Consider the following 21,334-nt stretch of genomic DNA (forward strand, 5'->3'; position numbering starts at 1 on the left):
ACATTCTGTACACAAGCATTAGAAATGTATTGGGACCAGCTGGCCACAAAGGCCAACAGATGTTCCCCCACCCTGAGAATTGAGAGTGAGAAAGAGGAGCATCTCCTCATTGCAAGGAGGGCTTGGAAGCTTTGAGAGTCCAGGCTTTGCAGCAGAACTGAATCCCAGGGTTAGACCTGGAAGCTTTGAAGAACACAATGAACTCTTCTTAGCCTCTTTTTTAGTACTCTTTTCCCTGATAATGTCCTTAAAAAGATGACCAGGGATTCATAAAAAGGTATTCCCTACTTAAGGGAATATGCAATAGGCAGTTTTTTGCACTTCAGACCAGCAATTGATCCAAAGAGTCGTCCGCATCTGTAACAAAAGGAGACCCATTCTAGATGTTAGAAGTATAATACCTAAAAAAAAAAAAAAAAAAAAAAAAAAAAAAAGAAGTATAATACCTGCTAGCACATCAGTGTCCAGACCCATGCAATCCGAATCCCGTCCAATTTTACAGTTCACACTGCGTTCTGCAAACGAATTTAGGGGTGTCATTAACTTTACATTGACATCCGCAGCGGTTTGCAGAGAACAGTGTGAACTGCTCTCAAGTCAGATTCAATGCGGGAACCCGCTCAGGAATTGCGCTGGTTACCACACTGCACCAGTGTGAGCCGAGCCTAAAACTGACATACTACTATACAAGTTGCATATAGTTACATAATCAGTAAGGCTGAATAAGGACACCAGTCCATCCAGTTCAACTTGAGTGAGCGAGCGTGTGCGTGTTAAGACGCAGTCCACTGACAGACGTAGATGCTGCTTTAAATCATAGACGGATGGGTAATAAGCCCCTCCCACTAGGAGTTACCAGGTAGAGCCAAAGGCTTTGACACGCCCAAAGGACGCATCCGAAGATGCTAACACATCCACTCTGTAAAACTTGGTGAACGTATGAACAGATGACCAAGTGGCCACCTTGCAAACCTGCATCACTGACGCCTGATGGCGGAAAGCCCAAGAGGCAATCAATGCCCGTGTAGAGTGAGCCGTGACAGGGAAAGGAGGAACTTTGCCCTTAAGAGAATACACCTTCACCACCGTCTGTCTGATCCATCGAGAGATGGACGCCGCAGACGCAGCCTGACCCTTACGGGGTCCATCCGTATTCACAGAGAGTCCGACTTACGAAAGCACTAAGTAGTCTCCAGATACACCCGTATCACCCGAACCACATCCAAGCAATGCAAGGCAATTTCCTTAGGATGTGAAGGTTTCAGACAGAGTGACGGAAGCACTATGTCTTCGTTCAGATTGAAGTCTGAAACCACCTTAGGAAGAAAGGATGGATTAGGCATTAGGCAGTAACACTACCTTATTCCCTGTGTATTACCAGATAAGGAGAGTGGCATGACAGCGCCGTTAGTTCAGAAACCCTGCGCGCAGAGGTGATAGCCACCAAAAAGGCAACTTTCTGCGACAAAGGGAGCAAGGAAATGTGCCTTATTGTTCTCGAAGGGAGATTTCTGAAGAATCGATAGAACCAAATTAGGGTCCCAAGGAGACCTCCTGGGGAAAGCCAAATGGCAAACCCCTGAAGAAACGTAATCTCAAAGAGTGCATAGCCAAAGGGCGTTGTAAGTACACAGCCAAGGTCGAGATCTGACACTTAAGAGTGCCCAACGCCAAATGTTGGTCAACCCCTTTCTGTAGAAAGGTCAGGATCCTGCTGAGATAGAAGATCGTCCCGCAGAGGAAGTATCCACGGACCTGCGACCTTCAGCCAAATCACGTTGTCGTACCAGGATCTCTGGGGTCAATCTGGAGCCACCAGAATTACAGGAATCCCCTCAGACTCGACCCTGCGTAGCAGGCGAGATAAAAGTTTCAGCGGAGGAAAAGCATAAATTAGCTTGTACCGGCTCCATGGAGCCACCAGGACGTCTACAGCATCGGCCAGAGGATCCCTGGACTGAGCCACAAACTTTGAAACTTTCCTGTTTTGTATGGAGGCGAACAGGTCCACATCCGGGTCCCCCACCGAAGACACAGCTGGTGGAACACCTGTGGATGCAGAGACCACTCTCCCTGATCCAGGGTTTGACGACTCAGGTAGTCCGCTTGCCAATTGTCTACGCCGGGAATGTACACGGCAGATAGGGCTGAGATGTTCCACAGGAACTGGAGTCAGCAGCAACAAAAAATAAAATAAAAAAGTTTCCCTTTAAGAAATTTAAAACAGAGCTAGGAAAAAAAGAAGGTCCCAGCAGGGAGCTGTTTGGCTACTCCTAAGACCAGGAAGCTAAAACTGAAGATGAAACGGTGAGGCCAGGGGTAATAACCCAGGGACCCTGCCCCCTGGGTGTGTCAAAGCCTTTGGCTCTACCTGGTCACTCCTAGTGGGAGGGACTTCTTACCCATCCGTCTATGATTTAAAGCAGCAGCTACGTCCGTCGGTGGACGAAAGGGAACGTTTATTTATTTTTTTAAATTTATGTATACTCCTCACTGACACCACAAACTGTGGAAAGGAATTCCACATACGTAAAAAAGAAAAAAAAAAACTTACGCAGTTTAAGACAACTGCTTCTCATCCAAATTCATTGTGCAGCCGCATGTCTTCTATAGAGACCAAAGATTAAATAGTTTCCTTCTAATGCTAGAGTCACCATTCAAGGATTTGTATATTGCAATAACATCCCCTCTTAAGTGCCTCCAGGGAGAATAAGTTTAATGTTTGCAGTCATTCCTCATAACGGAGATCCCCAACTCCCCTTTATTAGCCTTATTTTTTTTTTTTTGCCGATTTATAGTGCTTTCCCAGCAGTGTTAATTTTGGCAGCAAATTTCAATTTAGTTTTAGTCTTAGTCTTAGGACTAAAATGGCATTTTAGTTTTAGTCCCATTTTAGTCTTCTGAAAGTGTTTTAGTTTTAGTCGTATTTAGTCGACTAAAATGTCCTACATTTTAGTCGACTAAAACGTCCTACATTTACATTACACTACATATAATCAAATGGGTGTAGTTCAATTGTAATTTGTAATGCATTATTTAAGCATTTCTCTACAATTTCCAAACTCATTATATACTACTGCTGGTCCTGGAGTGAAAAATCTAATATGTTATTATTTATGGTATTAAGCTTTGAGCACTACACCAGTGTTAATTTTGGCAGCAAATTTCGATTTAGTTTTAGTTATAGTCTTTTGACTAAAATGCCATTTTAGTCGTATTTTAGTCTTAAGACTAAAATGCCATTTTAGTTTTAGTCGTATTTTAGTCATCTGAATTGTGTTAGTCGACGAAAACGTTTTAGTCGGTTTTAGTCGATGAAATTAACACTGTTTCCCAGCCTGCAAACCCCTTGCAGTTTTCACCCCCACTTTCAGAACCTTCAACACAATTTCAACCCAGAGTGTATGTTTTTTTGCTGGGTCAATCTTCCTTGCTGTCTAGTTGTAATCTTGTTCTAAAACTCAATTAAAAAAATTAAAAATTAAGACTTAAAGGAGTTTTAAAGGCAGAAAGGTTTTTTTTTTTTTTATCTCTAAAGCTTAATCCAAAAAGCCTTCTGTGTGTAGCATCCGTCCCAGCACCCCCAAATGCTTACCTAAACCCCCTCTCTGTCCAGCGATGTCAACGAGTCCCTAAGCCGTCCGGGACTCTCCCTCCTGATTGGCTGAGATACAGCTGTGGGAGTCAGTCAATGAGCCAATCAGGAGAGAAAGGGGGCAGGGCCAAATGGCAGCTGTGTTGAATGGACACACGAAGCATCAGCTTAACTTGGGTGCCCCCATAGCAAGCTGCTTGCTGTGGGGGCACTTGATAAGAGGGAGGGGCCAGTAGTAGCAACAAGTGACCCAAGAAGAGGAAGATCCGGGCTGCCCTGTGCAAAACCAACTGCACAGAGCAGGTAAGTATAACATGTTTATTATTTAAAAATAAAAAATAAAACAAGACTTTACAATCACTTTCAGAAACCTCACCTGGTCTTTATACTTTCACTAAAAACTCAAAACAAACTGACGCCTGAGGTTTTGCATAGCCAACGAACTGGCATTTGCCCTGTATAACTTATATGACAGATTCACTCACATGTTCTGACACCTAGTGCAGACAGGATGAAGGAAGGAAATTAAGTGCCAGTTCACACTGGTGCGATGTGGGAACCCTGCAAATCCACTGCAGGTTCCCGCATCACACCCGACTCGCAGGCAGTTCCCACTTCCATATGAGAATTGCTGGGAGTGTCAATACAAAGTTAATGACACCCCCAGATTAGTTCACATATCGCAGTGAGAACTGCCAATTCAGACAGGAGTCAGATCGCATGGGTGTGAACACCCATGCAATCTGATTCTGGTTGCGGACCAAAAAGAGGTTCTGCACGACTTTAGTCCGAATGCAATGCAAATTCAGCCACACAATCTGTATGGCTGAATTTGCATCACACAGACATCGCATGTGATTTGCATAACAGTGCGGTGTGAATCACATGCGATATCTGACATCGTTATAGTGTGAACCAGCACATACACACAGAGAGCTCTGCTTGAATAACATTTTTAAAGATTCAAAACCTTTAATATCGTTTACACAAAGGTTATCTTGTAAAACAAATCACCAGCCTAACAGAAATGTCTGCACAACAATTTCACTTAGCATGAAGCTCAAACAGGCATCTTGTAAACCGGAGTTCCATGCTCACATACTAGATCTGGGTAGTAAATCCCTCTCTGTACTTTTGAGTAAGAGACATTCTGGTAATAAAATATGTAAATGTATACAGTTTGCAGCAGGCATACAGGTACCCTTCCAGGAAAGATACTCCTAAGGCATCATGCACACTGCATCTGATAAACTCACATTTTTGTGAGTCTGGATGTTTTTTTTTAAATAGCCCTTAAAGTCTCCTCCATGCTATTCTTTGTGTCCATGCAACCGTTTTTTAAAATTTATCACCAGGGGAATTTTTGGGCTGTTGTCTGAACCCTCTAAAATCGCAATCAACAGCAGTTCTTCTGACGACAAAAAAACACTGAAAAATGCACATAAACGCTCATAAACACACTTTTATCAGCGTTCAGTGATTTTTACATGGCAGAGTTGAATGTAAGCTAGTGTAATATTAGAAAAACGCCATAAAACGCTGACACTAAAAAACGCTGTTAAAAGCGCGTTTTTAAAGCAGCAGTTTCCTGCCAGCAATCCGATGTTCAGAAAGACTTTTTGAAAGTCCTGTGTGCATGGAGCCTTATGCCTCGTACACACGCAACGGCTGACCGATCGGATGGTCACGCTATTTTCAGCTGAGCAGGCGGCTGACAGGTCCTGTCCACTTCGCTATGCAGGGTGAACACTGACACAGTCTTGCTCTCCTCTTTGGGGCAATCGGATGGAAATGAATTGCCTGTCCATTTCCATCCGATGCCATCTGATTTGATCTGCCGGACGGATGGAAAATAGGACCACCATCCGTCTGTTTTTGGAAGGCAAGGATCAGATGGCGGCGGTTGTGAGCGGACATCCGCTGCTCCATAGAGGAGACTGAAGGGTCCAATCAGGTCCGTCTGAAAAGCTTACAGGTGGACTTGATCAGACAGCCCATGTGAATGCGGCGCACGGGGACAAGACACCTCTTGCAGTGGAGCCCAGGTGCCAGGTCGCTAATTCTAGTTGCCAATGCAACCTGGGGTTTGTCGAGCCCTGCAGTATGGCAACCCAAAGGGGAACACACACATTTTTGACTTTTCACATAGCAAAGGTGTGAACAAAGCCCTACACACAATAGTAACTAGAACACCAGTATCATCTCACAAAGGCAAACGGTAGCTAGCGACCTGTCGGTTGAGAAGTCCTACTCTTAAGGCCTGGTACACAATACAGGTTTTTGTTGGTGCAAACCCCCCCCCCAGCAGAACACTCCGATAAGCGCTCTCTGCTATTGGCTGAGAGTGCTGATCAGAGTCGGTCGACTGCTGGTTTTCCAGCATGCACAGCTGGCTTCTGTTGAACAGACCGACACACACACGAGCAGAATGTTGGCATATATATATATATATATATATATATATATATATATATATATATATGGTATATCGGTATATAATATCTCCCGACATTCTGCCCGTGAGCATGGGGCTTTTTTTCACACTAGCCTCACTATAAGTGCAACTTTGGAGTCTAACTTACATGTGACTTTTTACACTATGATCATTCAGTTTTTATAGGAGGTAAAAATAGAAATATGAAAAGACTTTGTCTATTGTAAAATAAACAAAAACTCCAACAGTACAGACTGATTGTTCTGGGGACATTAACCTATAAAATATGCTTACTGTTAACAATCTTTCTAAAAGGAATGTGTTCAACTTAAAATTGATACTTTTTTAGACCATTGTCTTAAGTCTATGAGCATCCTTTTATTTGTTTTTGCCAGGGTGCTTTTCCTTCTGCAAGCGAAGATGAAGAAAGCATGAGGAAAGGAAAAATTGGATTTTTGTCTTACCGTAAAATCCTTTTCTCTGAGTTCATTGACGGATGCAGTCTCTGATCTTCATATCAGTAGGGTTATATTTCCCCATAAAGGAGTAGGACACTAGGCAGAAAAAAGTTCTGGCAACGCATATGGGCAGTCCCAGGGGGTATACCCTCTCTCTCTGCTATAGGATGTCAGTTTTGTATCAAAGCGGTGTCAGAGAAAATAAAACCAACCCAACTCAAATAGAGGGGCGGGTACTGCGTCCGTCAATGAACTCAAAGAAAAGGATTTTATAGTAAGACAAAAATCCCCTGGATAAAGCTACACACCAGGGAATGGGCGGCCAGTGGCCTTTGGAGAAAACATTGCCAAAGCCGAAACCTGACCCTTGATAGTACCCTTGATATTACTCAAGGCTAACTTTTGATTAACTCCCCATTGAAGGAAGGGCAAGATCCGAGCCACCGAGTAAGAGCGAGGGGGAACACCAAGAGACTCACACCACGCAATATATGACTTCCATGTACGATAGTACATCTTCCTAGAAGTTGCTTTCCTTATTTTAAGCAGAGTAGGAATCACTGAAGCAGACAAACCCCCTGTCCATCAGCACCTGGCTTTCAACAGCCAAGCCGTCAAAGCCAGCGACTGTAAAGCAGGATGGAAGATCGGCCCTTGAAAGAGGAGATCCTCCCTGAGAGGAAGTCTCCAAGGAGTGTCTGCGACTAGCCTGACCAGGTCGGCGTACCAAGCTTGGCGAAGCCAGTTCGGAGCCACAGGAATGACCAGAATCCCTTCCGCCTCGATCCTGCAAAGAAGTTTTGGCAGCAACTTGAGAGGAGGAAAGGCATACATCTGCTCATACTGATCCCATGGGGCAACCAGCGTGTTTGTGGCGTCTGCCAGAGGGTCCCGGGAGCGGGACATAAACCTTTGTACTTTTCTGTTGATCAGAGACGCCAACAGATCTACATCTGGAGTGCCCCAACGAAGACACAACTGCTGGAACACCTCCGGATGGAGAGACCATTCATTCCCCTTGTTACAAGGTCTGTCGACTGAGGAAATCCGCCTGCCAATTTTCCACTCCTGGAATATGAACAGCAGAGAGTTGGAACAAAGCGTTCCGCTCATCGGAGGATGCCGGCCACTTCCAAGGCACCAAGGACACTTTTGGTGCCCCCTTGGTGATTGACATAAGCCACGGACAACTCCGAATGGTCGAGTGGACTAGGCAAAGCCTGATCGCTCTCAGCTCCAGTATATTTGTCGGTAACCTGGATTCTTCCAGGGACCAGACTCCTTGAGCAGAAAACATGCTGAGAACTCCTCCCCACCCAAATAGACTGGCATCCATGGTGACAGTTGTTCAGTATATAGGAAGGAAAGATTTCCCTTGTTTGAGCATTGGGGACCGAAGCCACCAGAACAGGGACTCCCTGGTCACCTGCCTCAGCTGGATCTGATTGTGCAGGGAATTTGGATTTTTGTTCCATTTGAGAAGGATTTCCTTCTGGAGGATTCTCGTGTGGAATTGAGCGAAGGGACACGCCTCGAAGGATGACACCATTAGGCCCAGAACTTTCATACAGGTCCGAAGGGACGACCATTTGTTGGACAGCAACAGCTGAATCGCAGTCTGTAGTTTTTGGAGTTTTTACGGAGGAAGAAACACCTTGGCTGAGGTCCAAAGTCAGGCCCAGATAGTTCAGTCTCATGGAAGGGACCAGGGACTTCTTGAAGGTTCAGAATATACCCAAACTCCTCCAGAGTTCTCATAGTGATCTCCAAATTTGTCACCAGCACCGTGGGAGACTCAAAACGGAGAAGCAGATCATCCAGGTAAACCAGGACCGATATCTCCCACTGTCATAACAGCGCCAGGCCCGGAGCAAACACCTTTGTGAAGACCCAAGGAGCAGAGGCGAGACCAAAGGGTAACGCCACAAACTGATAGTGATCCTTTCCCACGGAAAAACTGAGAAACCGTGGATGTCCTGCACATATTGGGATGTGAAGGTAGGCATCTTTGATGTCTATGGAGGCCAGGAAATCCCCCTGATGTAGGGCAGCCACCACAGTGTGAATGGATTTCATCTTCAATTTTTGAACTCGCACAAAGCAATTCAGTGCCTTCAGGACCAGGATTGGACACACCTTGCGTTCCTTCCTGGGGACCATAAATAGGTTTGAATAAAAGCACTGAAAATGTTCCCCACACAGAACCGGAACTATTACTCCCTGTTCTACCAGGACCTGTACCGCCTCAAAGAGCTCCTGTAAGTGATCCAGGGACAGTCTCACATTGGAAGGGAAGAATCTTACCGGTGTAACGGATCAAAACTGGATCCTGTAAACGGACCGTATGACCTCGTGAACCCATTTGTCTTGTATCCGGGATAACCACAGGTCTGAGAACTGGAAAAGATGTCCCCACACCCCAGATACGGGTGAGGGTGCACCTTCAGGCCCGAAGGGGCCATGTCCTCAGGTCTGGACAAACTCGATTTTTGTTTGCCACACCAGGGTTGCTTGGAACCACCTGAGGGGGCCTTAAAGGACTTTGCTTTATTGACTGACCCTGAGGGACGAAAAAACTTCTTATGTGCTGAAAAGGAGGGGCCCTGTCTGCAGGTGATTAAGTACTCTTAAAGAGACCTTTGAGAATGTCATTCAGGGTAGCCCCAAACAGGCGATCTCCTTGAAAAGGCAGATCAGTCAAGGCCTTCTTTGAGGTCTGATCTGCAGACCAACACTTTAGCCAAAGTATACGCCAGAGGACCACTGCCGAAACCAACAGTCGGCACAAAACGGAAGCAGCACGGCATCGCAAACAGATTGCAGCCCAACAGCTCCTCAAAAGGCAGGAGGAAGATATTTCCCCTCCAGGTCTCGGCGCAGTAACTAGCCCATTCAGTTAATGTTCGCGAGACAAGGGCAACTGTAAACACCGGTCTTAGTACAGACCCCGCCAGGGAGTACATATTGCGGCCCATAGACTCCGTCTTTCTATCCACCGGATCCTTAAAGGACGGGGAATCCTCCACTGGTAGCTTTATTCAGTCTTGAGACCCGAGGGTCCACCGTAGGTGGCACAGTCTACTTTTTTATAAAGGACTCCTTAAAAGGGGTAGCGTCTAGCAATCCGCTTAGGCACCCCAGGGGAGCGATCCCATTCTTTTTTGAGCATGTTGTCAAAATACGCAGGAAAGGGAAAAAGCTTTGCCTCTCTAGATGAGGGCCAAACGTAACCTGCGCCTCAGTTGCATCCTCCATTTTTAGGGTCTCACGCACATTTTTAGGGTCTGCGCGGTGGCGGAGGTAGAGATGTCATCCTCACTGTCAGGGGAGACAGAGCGCGAGGTAGTAGACCCAGCAAGGAGACCCGCGTCTGCGGTGGCTGAATCAGACTCAGAATCTGACATCTGATGAGGCAGAAGTAGGCGGAGGGTGTTTTTTTGCCACCTCAACCCTTTAAAGGCCACCTCCACCCGGGACACAAAAGATTTGAGGACCGCCGAAAGTGCATCTAGGACAGCTGGGATCCGGAGGGCCCTACGGCCTCCTTGAGGGGGTGAGGTGGGGACACATGTTCTGCAGGGTCCAGGTTGCAGCAGGGGAACCCGTCAGCAAAATGTTGAGAATATATATTTTTTTTTTTTTTTAAACTCCCACCGTGCTAAAGCACCCCCAAGAGGTCAGGCAGTGTGCACTGAAGATCCCCAGCAGAGAGAGACCCCCAGACTCACCACCCTACACCAAAGATGCACCAGGAAGCCCAGAACGTCTGCACAGCATGTGTCTGCAGCAAACTCGATCCAGAAAGAAAGATCTGAGGATCAGCACTAGGGTATAGGGAGGGGCTCCACCAAGAAGAAACACCTCCAGGAACTCCTAAAATATGGCCGCCAGTGATTCCTCTTAGAAATCCACCGCAAAATGGCTGCTGGGTGCACCAATATGGCTGCCGAATCTTCCAGAGCATATGGGCTTCAAGAAAATGGCAGCCCCGGGCGGCCTGCAGAGCTACTGAAGACCCTCGTGGAGTTCCCCCAGCCTCCTGGATGGGTTCGACAGGAAGGGGGCCCTGGGAGTGACAGGTAAAACCTAAAACCCACCCTGCATGATCGTTCGTCCGTTGCCGGTGGTACAACCCCGCCCCCACCTGCTGCCTGATGCTCCGTCCCAGCCCCCCGGGGGTAGTTACAACCGTCTCACAGCCCCAGTAGTAAGGGGGGGGGGAGGTAGGTGGGGGGTGTGTGACAGGACAGCTGGGAACCTGGGGTTGTGAGGGTCCAACCATCCTAGGGAAGGGCTCACGTCCACCCCAAAATCCTCAAGGGGAAGAGGGGGAAAATTTACTCGCCATGTCAGGAACAGGTGGGTGCCACCTCCTGACAGAACCCCTCTCCGCCGAAGTGTGGGGGGGGGGGGGGGTTGTCGGTCAATAGGAACGCTGCGACTCGGGCCTAGACCCGGTCGTATACAACCTGGCGAGATGTTTAACTTGCGCAGCCAGTCCCCGTCCAGTGGGACTATGTCGCGGCCGACCTAGCGTGGAGCTGGGGTCTGCGTGAGCTCGCTGGCCGGCTGAGGTGACCACTGGATCTATATATCCAGCCCGTAGCCCAGATCCGGCTTATTTGCTTGTAGATCTCACAGGAAAAAGATCCAGAAAAAAAAGCTAACTAGAAAAAACTATCTAGAAAAAAACTTTGCCAGGACCAGAGATCCCAGCAAGGAACTAGGTCCTTACTCCTGACTAGGCAGATTAAAACTGACATCATATAGCAGAGAGAGAGGGTATACCCCCTGGGACTGCCCATAGACGTAATCAGAACTTTTTTCTGCCTAGTGTCCTACTCCTGTAGCAGTAGGGGCAGTATAACCCTACTGATATAAAGATCAGAGACTGCGCCTGTCAATGAATGATAGAGAAAAATAATTTTGAAAGTTCTCTGCCAAACATCTGGAACCAAAAAGGACATATTAGAAACAGCTTGAGATGGCATTACACATTATAATCAAAATACTAAAAAGATCCACACCTTTTCTCTGCATTGCTAGGACCAGAAGGCAGTTGGAGGTAGAGGTAGAGTTTCTCAAGATCTGTAAACTTGTCAACTTCTTGCTAAACAGAAAAAGATACAAACAGTAAGTTCAAGCAGGACAGTACGGATGATTCCTGGCAAATATAATAGCACACTGCTCATCTCTATAACAAATTATTTTGAAATCTATTGCACTGAATCAGTAAAAAAAAAAAAAAAAAAAAAAATCTTCCCATTCAAACCGCTTGTTTGAAGCAGCCACTGGCTTTTTAGATCACTAGAGATTTAAAGTGATTGTAAAGTCTTGTTGTTTTTTTTTTTCTATTAAAATAACAAACATGTTATATTTACCTGCTCTGTGCAGTGGTTTTGCACAGAGCAGCCCGGATCCTCCTCTTCTCAGGTCCCTGGCTGGAGCTCCTGGCACCTCCCTCCTGTTGAGTGCACCAACAGCAAGCAGCTTCCTATGGGGGCACCCGAGCTGAGGCTCCGTGTATCCATTCAGACACACAGCTACTGTTTGGCCCCACCCCTCTCTGTACTGATTGGCTACCTGAGTTTGATTGACAGCAGTAGGAGCCAATGGCGCCGCTGATGTTTCTCAGCCAATCAGAAGAGAGAGTCCCTGGTGGCTGAGGCACTCATGGACATCGCTAGATAGAGAGAGGGCTCAGGTAAGTATTAGGGGGGCTGAGGGGAGCTGCTGCACACAGAAGGCTTTTTATGCATTAGGATAAAAAACCTTCTGACTTTACAACCACTTTAAAGTGTCATTAAACCCACATCATTAAAAATTAACAATAAATGCTCGGTCACCTTGGGATTTATTTTCTACATTTTGCAAAAAAAAACCTGGTTGATCCTGCTGTCCTCTGTCTTTCTATCCTGTCCATGTCCCCAATGCAGTTGGGGATTTTGCAGAGCTCAGTTGGCCGCTCTGCACATGCTGAGTTTTCAGTGAGTTTCTGTCATGTACCTGGGTGTCATTGAATCAGGAGAGTTCCCAGTTTCACAGCCCATAGGGAAGCTCTGGAGTCTTTGCAGTATTTTGCCAGCCTGATCCACTGCTTTGGACTCACTAGCCCCACCTGCTGCCAGCTGCGAACAATGTACAATTTAACCAGCCCATAAATAGCAGCACTTCCTAGTACTCAGTGCCCTTTGTTTGGATGATCTCCCTGGGTGTGCTGTATGCTCTTTGACTGATTATCGTGTATGAACTTTAGTCTGAATTCTTGACTCTTCTCCAGCCTGCCGATTCCATACTTCACCGCCAGCTTGTGTATGACCTCTGCCTGCCTGACCTTTCTTTGGAATTCGTTTGTATACCGCTTTGCTCAATCTGTTGCTGGCCCGACGATCTCTCTGACTACGTTTTCGCCTGGATCCTCAGCACTCAAGCTCCACTTCAGACTTTACCTCACAGGTACCTAACAGTTTCTATGCTGAGCATTTCCTCCCCATCTGAGCAGCCCATGTGACTATAGAGTCACACATGTGGGTGTATACACAGTGGTAAATGACAGCCTATTCCCTCCCTCATCTATGCCCTCTAACCTGCTAAACAAAATGGGGGTGGGATATTACATCTTGATTGATGGAAGCTTCATCTTCCTGTTATTCTAAGACCCAAGCTGGGGGGGGGGGGGGGGTGTATGACACAGCCTGTGACTGGCTGAAATCTGCCCACCTCATGTTATTACCAAAAAATAAGATTTCATTTCAAATAGATATTTGTATGGCAATTTAAAACAGTTTATGGATATTATTTATTTTTACTCTGTACTCCAAAGACTGTTTTTTTATTTTGAACATGTGACCAGCAGCAGGGGACTAAAAGCTCCTTCTGCTTGGGTTTCCCTGCAGACAGGCTGGGAAAGAACTGGGACATGTTACAGGTGTATATCGATTAAAAAAAAGGTATCTTTTTTCTATTAAAATAATTAGTGTCATCATCCATAGACAGAAAGAGAAGGGACAATATAAATTATACAGTGTGTGTTGTGCTTCCGGGTCTCCATGTAAAAAACCCAGAAGTGATGTCACGACATCACTTCCGGGTACTCGGCGCCGAATTAAAGCCAAACGTGGCGTTTTGAATGCTTTTCAGTGCCGCGGAGGGGTTTTTTTGACCCCCAGATCCCTCCACAAGGAGTACCTTGAAAAAAAAATAAATAAAAAAAAAAACATTTTTTTTACATGTCCGAAAATATCGGCTGATACCGATATCCGATGACCAAAATGTCGCTATCAGTATCGGCATTAAAAAAACGATATCGGTCGATCACTAGTTATAACTCCCGTCAGTTTTTTTGCCATCTGTGTTTTATAGGAAGTGAAGATAAATCTCCCCATCTCCTAGCCAAAACAGGAAGTGAGAGGAAATCCCTACAAATTAAGGGAATCCATCAGGGCTCGCCAGGTCATCAGAGCTAGTGTCTCTATTGGAAGATTCCCCCTCAATTACTGTTCTGAGAACAATTAAAAATTTGGAATTTTCTTTTAATTTCACTTTTGATGATAAAAGGTAAACAGGACAAATAGAGAGGTTGAATCATTCAAACGGGTGCAGAGGTAGCAATACAAACTCAACAGATGTTCTAATCCAGTGCTCTCCAAACTGAGGCCAGAGGGCTGTATGTTGCCCTTTGCTTGCCTTTGTCCAGCCCTTAAGGCACTATTCCTTTTATTGACACCAGTGATGAGGCACCATTCCCTTCACTGACACCAACAGAAGAGTATCATTCCTCTCACACAATGGGGCATTGTTCCTTCCACTGACACCAATAATGGGGCATCATTCCTCTTACAGACACCAACAATAGGTCATAATTCCACCCACTGACACCAATAATGGGCCATCATTCCTCTCATTGACAATGACGGTGCACTGTTTCTGCCACTAATCCTCATCTTTATAACCACATTTTTTTTTTAAATCCCACTGACCATCAAGCCTGAGACATTGTTGACTCCCATGGATGCTGGGGCATTTTCTACTCTCAAAGACCAGTCCAGCCCCCCTAAAGTCTGAAAAGCATTAAACTGGCCTTTTCGTTACGAAGTTTGGAGACCCCCGTTCTAATCCATCTCCACTATGTCCAAAATTAAAAAAAAAAAAAAAAAAAAAAAAAAAAAGTTTTGCCTTTAGGGCTACTTCACATCACATGCAGTCCAGTTCTTTTTTTCTGCATCAAAAATGGAAGGTTTTCCATGGCATATTCACACCACTGCAGTAAAACGCATCAAAAACGCACTGGAACACACCTAAATGCACCAAAAACGCATTGGAGCACACATGTCCTTATTTAAGGTGAAGGAAAAAATAAAAAATAAAAATAGAGGGGAACAAATGCACTGGGACTGCAGTGTGTGTGTGAATCGGCCCTTAGTTGTACTTTAAGCTGGCTATACACTAGTAGATTTTTGAATGAACATTTGTATGAAAATTCTCAGTACATGCAATGACTTGATGAATGTCATCTGAAAGTACTTCAACAAACGTTTGTTTTTAACATTCGAATTTGGTGTGTAAGGACTTTCACAAACAAAAACCACATCCACTGTTTGCTTTGTTTAAGAAAAATTATCCATCCTATTTCTTTGAATTTTCTCATCACTGCAGTCAAAAACTGAAGTCAATTTGACCCCACTAATGATTGGAAAATGATTGGAAAATTTAATAAACGCTCATAAATGAAAATTTTCAAATTAAATTAAAGGTCAACTCTAAATGGCCTTCTCACAGAAGTTCTGGAAATTGCCCCTAAACCTACCCACTTGTGCCTTTACATAAAGAAACCAGCAGAAACGCATAGCGTTCCGGATACATGCTTACAGCATATGCTTTTAACCGCTTCAGATATTGTGAGTACCCTACCATTTGTTTCCTAATAAAATAATATTATACAGTATTACACTATTGGTCCTCCCTTGCTTTTTATGATACCACTACCTACCCCAACACCTGAAGGATTATCCGAGATAGGACCCCCAGCCAGGTACTGTGGACACTCCAACCAGGAAGTAGGATTCCTAGAGGGAGATCCAGGACCTCTTACCAGGATCTTTAGAGGGATATCCAGGACCAGGCAGAGCTACCGATTACTCCTAATTACTACCCTGGCCATTACCCCTGTGTGGGGTGGGTATCTCTGGTGAGTGCATTTTTTTCTTGAGGGATCACCAGCACTCAATCACCATACCCACCACGATGTTATGGTTTGGGAACATCGCATGAAGATTTAACCACCTGTTGTGCACTATCTTTGGACTAAAATGTAGCCATTATCTACCTCTGCACAGTGTCACTTTTATTTATTACATACAGTGGGTACGGAAAGTATTCAGACCCCCTTAAATTTTTCACTCTTTGTTATATTGCAGCCATTTGCTAAAATCATTTAGGTTCATTCTTCTTCCTCATGAATGTACACATAGCACCCCATACTGACAGAAAAACACAGAATTGTTGACATTGTTGCAGATTTATTAAAAAAGAAAAACTGAAATATCACATGGTCCTATGTATTCAGACCCTTTGCTGTGACACTCATATATTTAACTCAGGTGCTTTCCATTTCTTTTGATCATCCTTGAGATGGTTCTACACCTTCATTTGAGTCCAGCTGTGTTTGATTATACTGATTGGACTTGATTAGGAAAGCCACACACCTGTCTATATAAGACCTTCCAGATCACAATGCATGTCAGAGCAAATGAGAATCAGGAGGTCAAAGGAACTGCCTGAAGAGCTCAGAGACAGAATTGTGGCAAGGCACAGATCTGGCCAAGGTTACAAAAAGATTTCTGCTGCACTTAAGGTTCCTAAGAGCACAGTGGCCTCCATAATCCTCAAATGGAAGACGTTTGGGAGGACCAGAACCCTTCCTAGAGCTGGCCGTCCGGCCAAACTGAGCTATCGGGGGAGAAGAGCCTTGGTGAGAGAGGTAAAGAAGAACCCAAAGATCACTGTGGCTGAGCTCCAGAGATGCAGTCAGGAGATGGGAGAAAGTTGTAGAAAGTCAACCATCACTGCAGCCCTCCACCAGTCGGGCTTTATGGCAGAGTGGCCCGACGGAAGCCTCTCGTCAGTGTAAGACACATGAAAGCCCGCACGGAGTTTGCTAAAAAAACACCTGAAGGACTCCAAAATGGTGAGAAATAAGATTCTCTGGTCTGATGAGACCAAAATAGAACTTTTTGGCCTTAATTCTAAGCGGTATGTGTGGAGAAAACCAGGCACTGCTCATCACCTGTCCAATACAGTCCCAACAGTGAAGCATGGTGGTGGCAGCATCATGCTGTGGGGGTGTTTTTCAGCTGCAGGGACAGGACGACTGGTTGCAATCGAGGGAAAGATGAATGCGGCCAAGTACAGGGATATCCTGGACAAAAACCTTCTCCAGAGTGCTCTGGACCTCAGACTGGGTCGAAGGTTTACCTTCCAACAAGACAATGACCCTAAGCAACACAGCTAAAATAACGAAGGAGTGGCTTCACAACAACTCCGTGACTGTTCTTGAATGGCCCAGCCAGAGCCCTGACTTAAACCCAATTGAGCATCTCTGGAGAGACCTAAAAATGGCTGTCCACCAACGTTTACCATCCAACCTGACAGAACTGGAGAGGATCTGCAAGGAGGAATGGCAGAGGATCCCCAAATCCAGGTGTGAAAGACTTGTTGCATCTTTCCCAAAAAGACTCCTGGCTGTATTAGATCAAAAGGGGGCTTCTACTAAATACTGAGCAAAAGGTCTGAATACTTAGGACCATGTGATATTTCAGTTTTTCTTTTTTAATAAATCTGCAACAATGTCAACAATTCTGTGTTATTCTGTCAGTATGGGGTGCTATGTGTACATTCATGAGGAAGAAGAATGAACCTAAATGCACTGCGCCCAGAAAGTTTTTTTTAATGGAATTTGAAAGGATACAAGTCTTTTCGGTGCAGTAGAACGCAGCGTACATACATGTTATTCCAAAACTGGAGAAGGGCCTTGGGGCTTGTGCGAAATATCGCCCGATCTCCTTGAGAAATACTGATTTAAAAATTCTGTCCAAAGTCATGGCAGCTAGATTGAGTTCTTTTCACGTAAAATATATTCACCCAGACCTGGCAGGGTTTGTTCCAGGCCGTCAAACGTCAGATCAAACCAGAAGGGTCACAGACATCAACTGAGCGATGCAATCCAACTAAGATGGGAGAGGACTTAGGAGGGGAATGTTGATGTCCTTGGATATACACAAGGCTTTTGATTCCTTGTCTTGGGACTACCTTTTTTTTGTCTAAACACAATTCGGATTTGGGTCGTGATTTTTGACAGTGTTCCAGGTTCTATATAGTTCCCCTACTGCGTCCTTAATGATAAATGGATATTCCTGGAGTCCCATTTCTATCTAAAATGGTACTCATCAGGGCTGTCCTTTATCTCCAGTACTTTTCGTTCTGGCCTTGGAGCCACTTGCAATTAAAATTCGCACCTCCACTAAAATTAGGGGTATAGAATGTAGCAACAGAGAACATAAATGTGTCCTCTTTGCAGATGACATGCTGCTGATGGTCTCATTGCCTACCCTTCCCAACCTATACACATTACTTAAATCTTTTACAACAATTTCTGGTCTTAAAATAAACCATGACAAATAACAGGCCATGAATATTTCTTTAGAGGAAAGCAAACTCTCAGCTCTTAAACAGTCCTATAATTTTATTTGGCACTCAGAGGCTCTCCAATATTTTGCAATTAACCTGACGCCATCCTTGCGCACTCTATACTCCAAGAACTATCCTTCACTTTTCAAAGGCCTAACAGCTGACATGGACAGATGCTCCACCCTCTGTCGTGGTTTGGCAGACTACACTCTGTGAAAAATGAACATTCTCCCAAAAGTCTTATATTTATTCTGCATTTTGCCTTTTGCACTTTTAAGGTCAGATTTGCTAACGTTTCAAAAGAAAATACTAGAATTTATTTGGGGGAACAAGAGGCCTAGGGTGAATAAGCACACATTATTCACTCTCAGGAGGTAGGGCGGGTTAGGGACACCAAACATGCTAAAGTATTTTTGTGCGGCACAGTTGGCCCAGTTAGCCAAATTTCATTCCAATCAGTCTCACCCTATCTGGGTGCAGGTGGAGGCAAATGCATGTCTGGATCGACCAATTTCTCATATTCTATGGTTACCACCTAAAGAACGGCCCTCAATTCTATATCCAGCCCTTTTCTTCTCCTTGGAAAATTGGGATAGACTAAGTCTCACAAATTTAAATCTCAGCATTTTAATCTCAGCATACTCCTCTGGTCCCTATTCTTAGCAATAGGGACTTCACTCCGGGCCTCACCCCCAGAACGTTCGATTGGTGGACCAATAAAGGTTTTCTGCGCATAGTGGATTTATGTGATCATAGGGGAATATTGTCAAGACAGGTTTTAATAGAGAAATATCAAATGCCAGCTTCAGAATTCTTTCGTTATGCTCAGATAAAACATTTCTTGCATACCTTATCGCGGAATTCTGATATAGTAACCATGTCCCCCATGGAATATTTGTGTCAGAAGTTTGATAAGATACGAGGACATATTTCTGAAATTTATACTATTTTGACTAATTCCCCTGTCAAACAGGGCTATATGGAAAAATAGGAGGTAGATCACCAGAAAACTATTGAGCGGGATGAATGGCATTCCACAAGGAGGCTTCAAGGTCTCTCGTTACCTGAATTATGGAAACGAACCATAAAGTGCTTCTGAGATGATACATGGTACCAGCTAGGCTGGCTACCTATACAACGGGAGCGTCCCCCTTATGTTTTCGTGGCTGTGAACAAGAAGGGACGATGAACCACATATGGTTGCAATGCCCTAAGGTAAGTCGTTATTGGATTAGGGTGTATAATTTTATCTACACTCTCTCCTAAGTAATCCTTGTCAAATACCAAAGACAGGCTTTGCTGGGCTGCAAGGTGGAGACAGCCTCAAGACCCCAGAGATGTCTCATAGCCTTTATATTTATATCAGCAAAAGTTAAAATCGCAAAATCTTGGAAATGTCCGTCTTGAACAGCTCAAGCACAAACTTTCCTGGATTATGATCAATGAACGCATGTCAGCGATCCTGAATGATAAAATGAGGATGTTTGAGAGAATTTGGGACCCATGGGTCAGGTACCTGACTGGAGATCCTCGATCCACACCTGATTAAGGAAGCTTCAGCATGGTGGGATTCGGCGTGTGAGGTCTTACCCCACTTTCCCCATCAACCTTTCCCCTTTCTCCCTTCTCAGTCCTGCCATTACATTTCTTGGGTCTTCCCAACTATTCCCTATAAACCTAGACAAGTGACAACTTCCTCAAAGCGAAGACTGGTTACTGGGTTATGAGAGATGCGGCTTCCCTCCTATGGAAATGTGGGCCACTCCCACGAATGTATACAGTTATAACCAGGCGCATCTCCAGTCCATTGGGGTTTGTGTGCCCTAGCGTAGGAAATGTCTTTTACTGTATAATGAGCCTGAGATGTGCCTTGTTAATGTGACATTAGGAGTTTAAATTATTTTTGGGGTTAGCCAACACTGATTGTGAACAGTTTTATTCCAAAGAATGTTCCTTTTTCATATGTCTTTTTTATATTTAAAAAATGTGGGTCTTTAGCCCATTCAATATGTATTTTACATTTGTGGGAGATACACATTCTTTGTCATATCTTTTTAATTCCCTTTTGTTTTGTGAAATACTTTAATAATAATAATGAAACAGAGAAAAATAGTCACTGTTGATTGAGAGTGAAGTTCCACTTGAAGTGTCTAAGATTTTAAAGAAGGAGGTGGAGATGCCAATGCCCCAGCAGCCATATGTAACCTAAATAGCAGTTTGTGGACTTTAAAATATGTAGTAAAAAAAATTAAATATTACAACTACAGAGGCAAATTTTAGTGCTGTGTAGATAAAAAAAAAATGGTGTGAAAACAGGAGCAAAATGTCTAATAACTGTGTAATGGGGTTGTCTACTGAAATGACTGTGACACAAAATTAACTGGCAGCAAATTTTCTACAGACACAAATGGCATATGGCGAGCAGGCAGGCGGCTTGTTCTACAACATATTTTCATTCTTTTTAAAGCAACTCAATATTTTCCCTTACTAACTTGCTTTTAACAATTGCTAGCTATCTGCTAACAGATTTATTATTCTTCTGGCTGTTTATGAATTTGGCAAGACCACATAAAAAGTTGTCCAAATCCAGTGAAAGAGTTATTAAAATAAAACAAAAGCATGTCGTCCTATGCAGGCTACATTTTACCGTTAGGAATATTTTACAGTATTTTCATATTTGCAGAAAACAACATATTGGCGTTTTCTTAATTGGTTTGCATTTCTGCAAAAGCCAACAGAATGGTTCTTCAGTTTACACAAAGAACAGTCAATCAGGGACTCCCTACACCCCACAACTTGTTTCAGGAATAATTTGAAGAAGCTTTAATATGCAAATGTAATCTCAAAAGCTATTTTCAATATGTGTAAATCTTGAGCCTTCAAGATCCTTGGAAATCAATCTTTTTGATACTGCCATTTTATAGGGTGACCCCGTCTCCCAACTGTGCTCCTGCTTTGTCACCCTGTCTTCCAAATGGAGATTACAATTGGTTGTTTCAATACACATAGGGGGTTCATTTACTAAAAGCGAAGAGTGCAAAATCTGGTGCAGCTGTGCATGGTAGCCAATCAGCTTTTAACTTTAACTTGTTCAATTAAAGTGGTTGTAAAGTCAGAAGGTTTTTTATGTTAATGCATTCTAGGCATTGGGATAAAAAGCCT

At 44.3% G+C, this 21,334-nt stretch overlaps 1 protein-coding gene across 1 annotated transcript in view; it reads right to left on the minus strand.

Moving 5' to 3' along the window:
- RFX7 (regulatory factor X7) overlaps positions 1-21,334 on the minus strand; it is a 229,830-nt gene that overhangs the window by 52,190 nt on the left and 156,306 nt on the right. The window contains exon 3 of the mRNA XM_082254929.1: positions 11,515-11,597. Coding sequence (XP_082111055.1) covers positions 11,515-11,597 — 83 coding nt within the window. The remainder of the gene's footprint in view (positions 1-11,514; positions 11,598-21,334) is intronic.

The sequence above is a fragment of the Pelophylax lessonae genome (genome assembly GCF_965119305.1).
Source record: "Pelophylax lessonae genome assembly, chromosome: 4".
Classification (NCBI taxonomy): domain Eukaryota; kingdom Metazoa; phylum Chordata; class Amphibia; order Anura; family Ranidae; genus Pelophylax; species Pelophylax lessonae.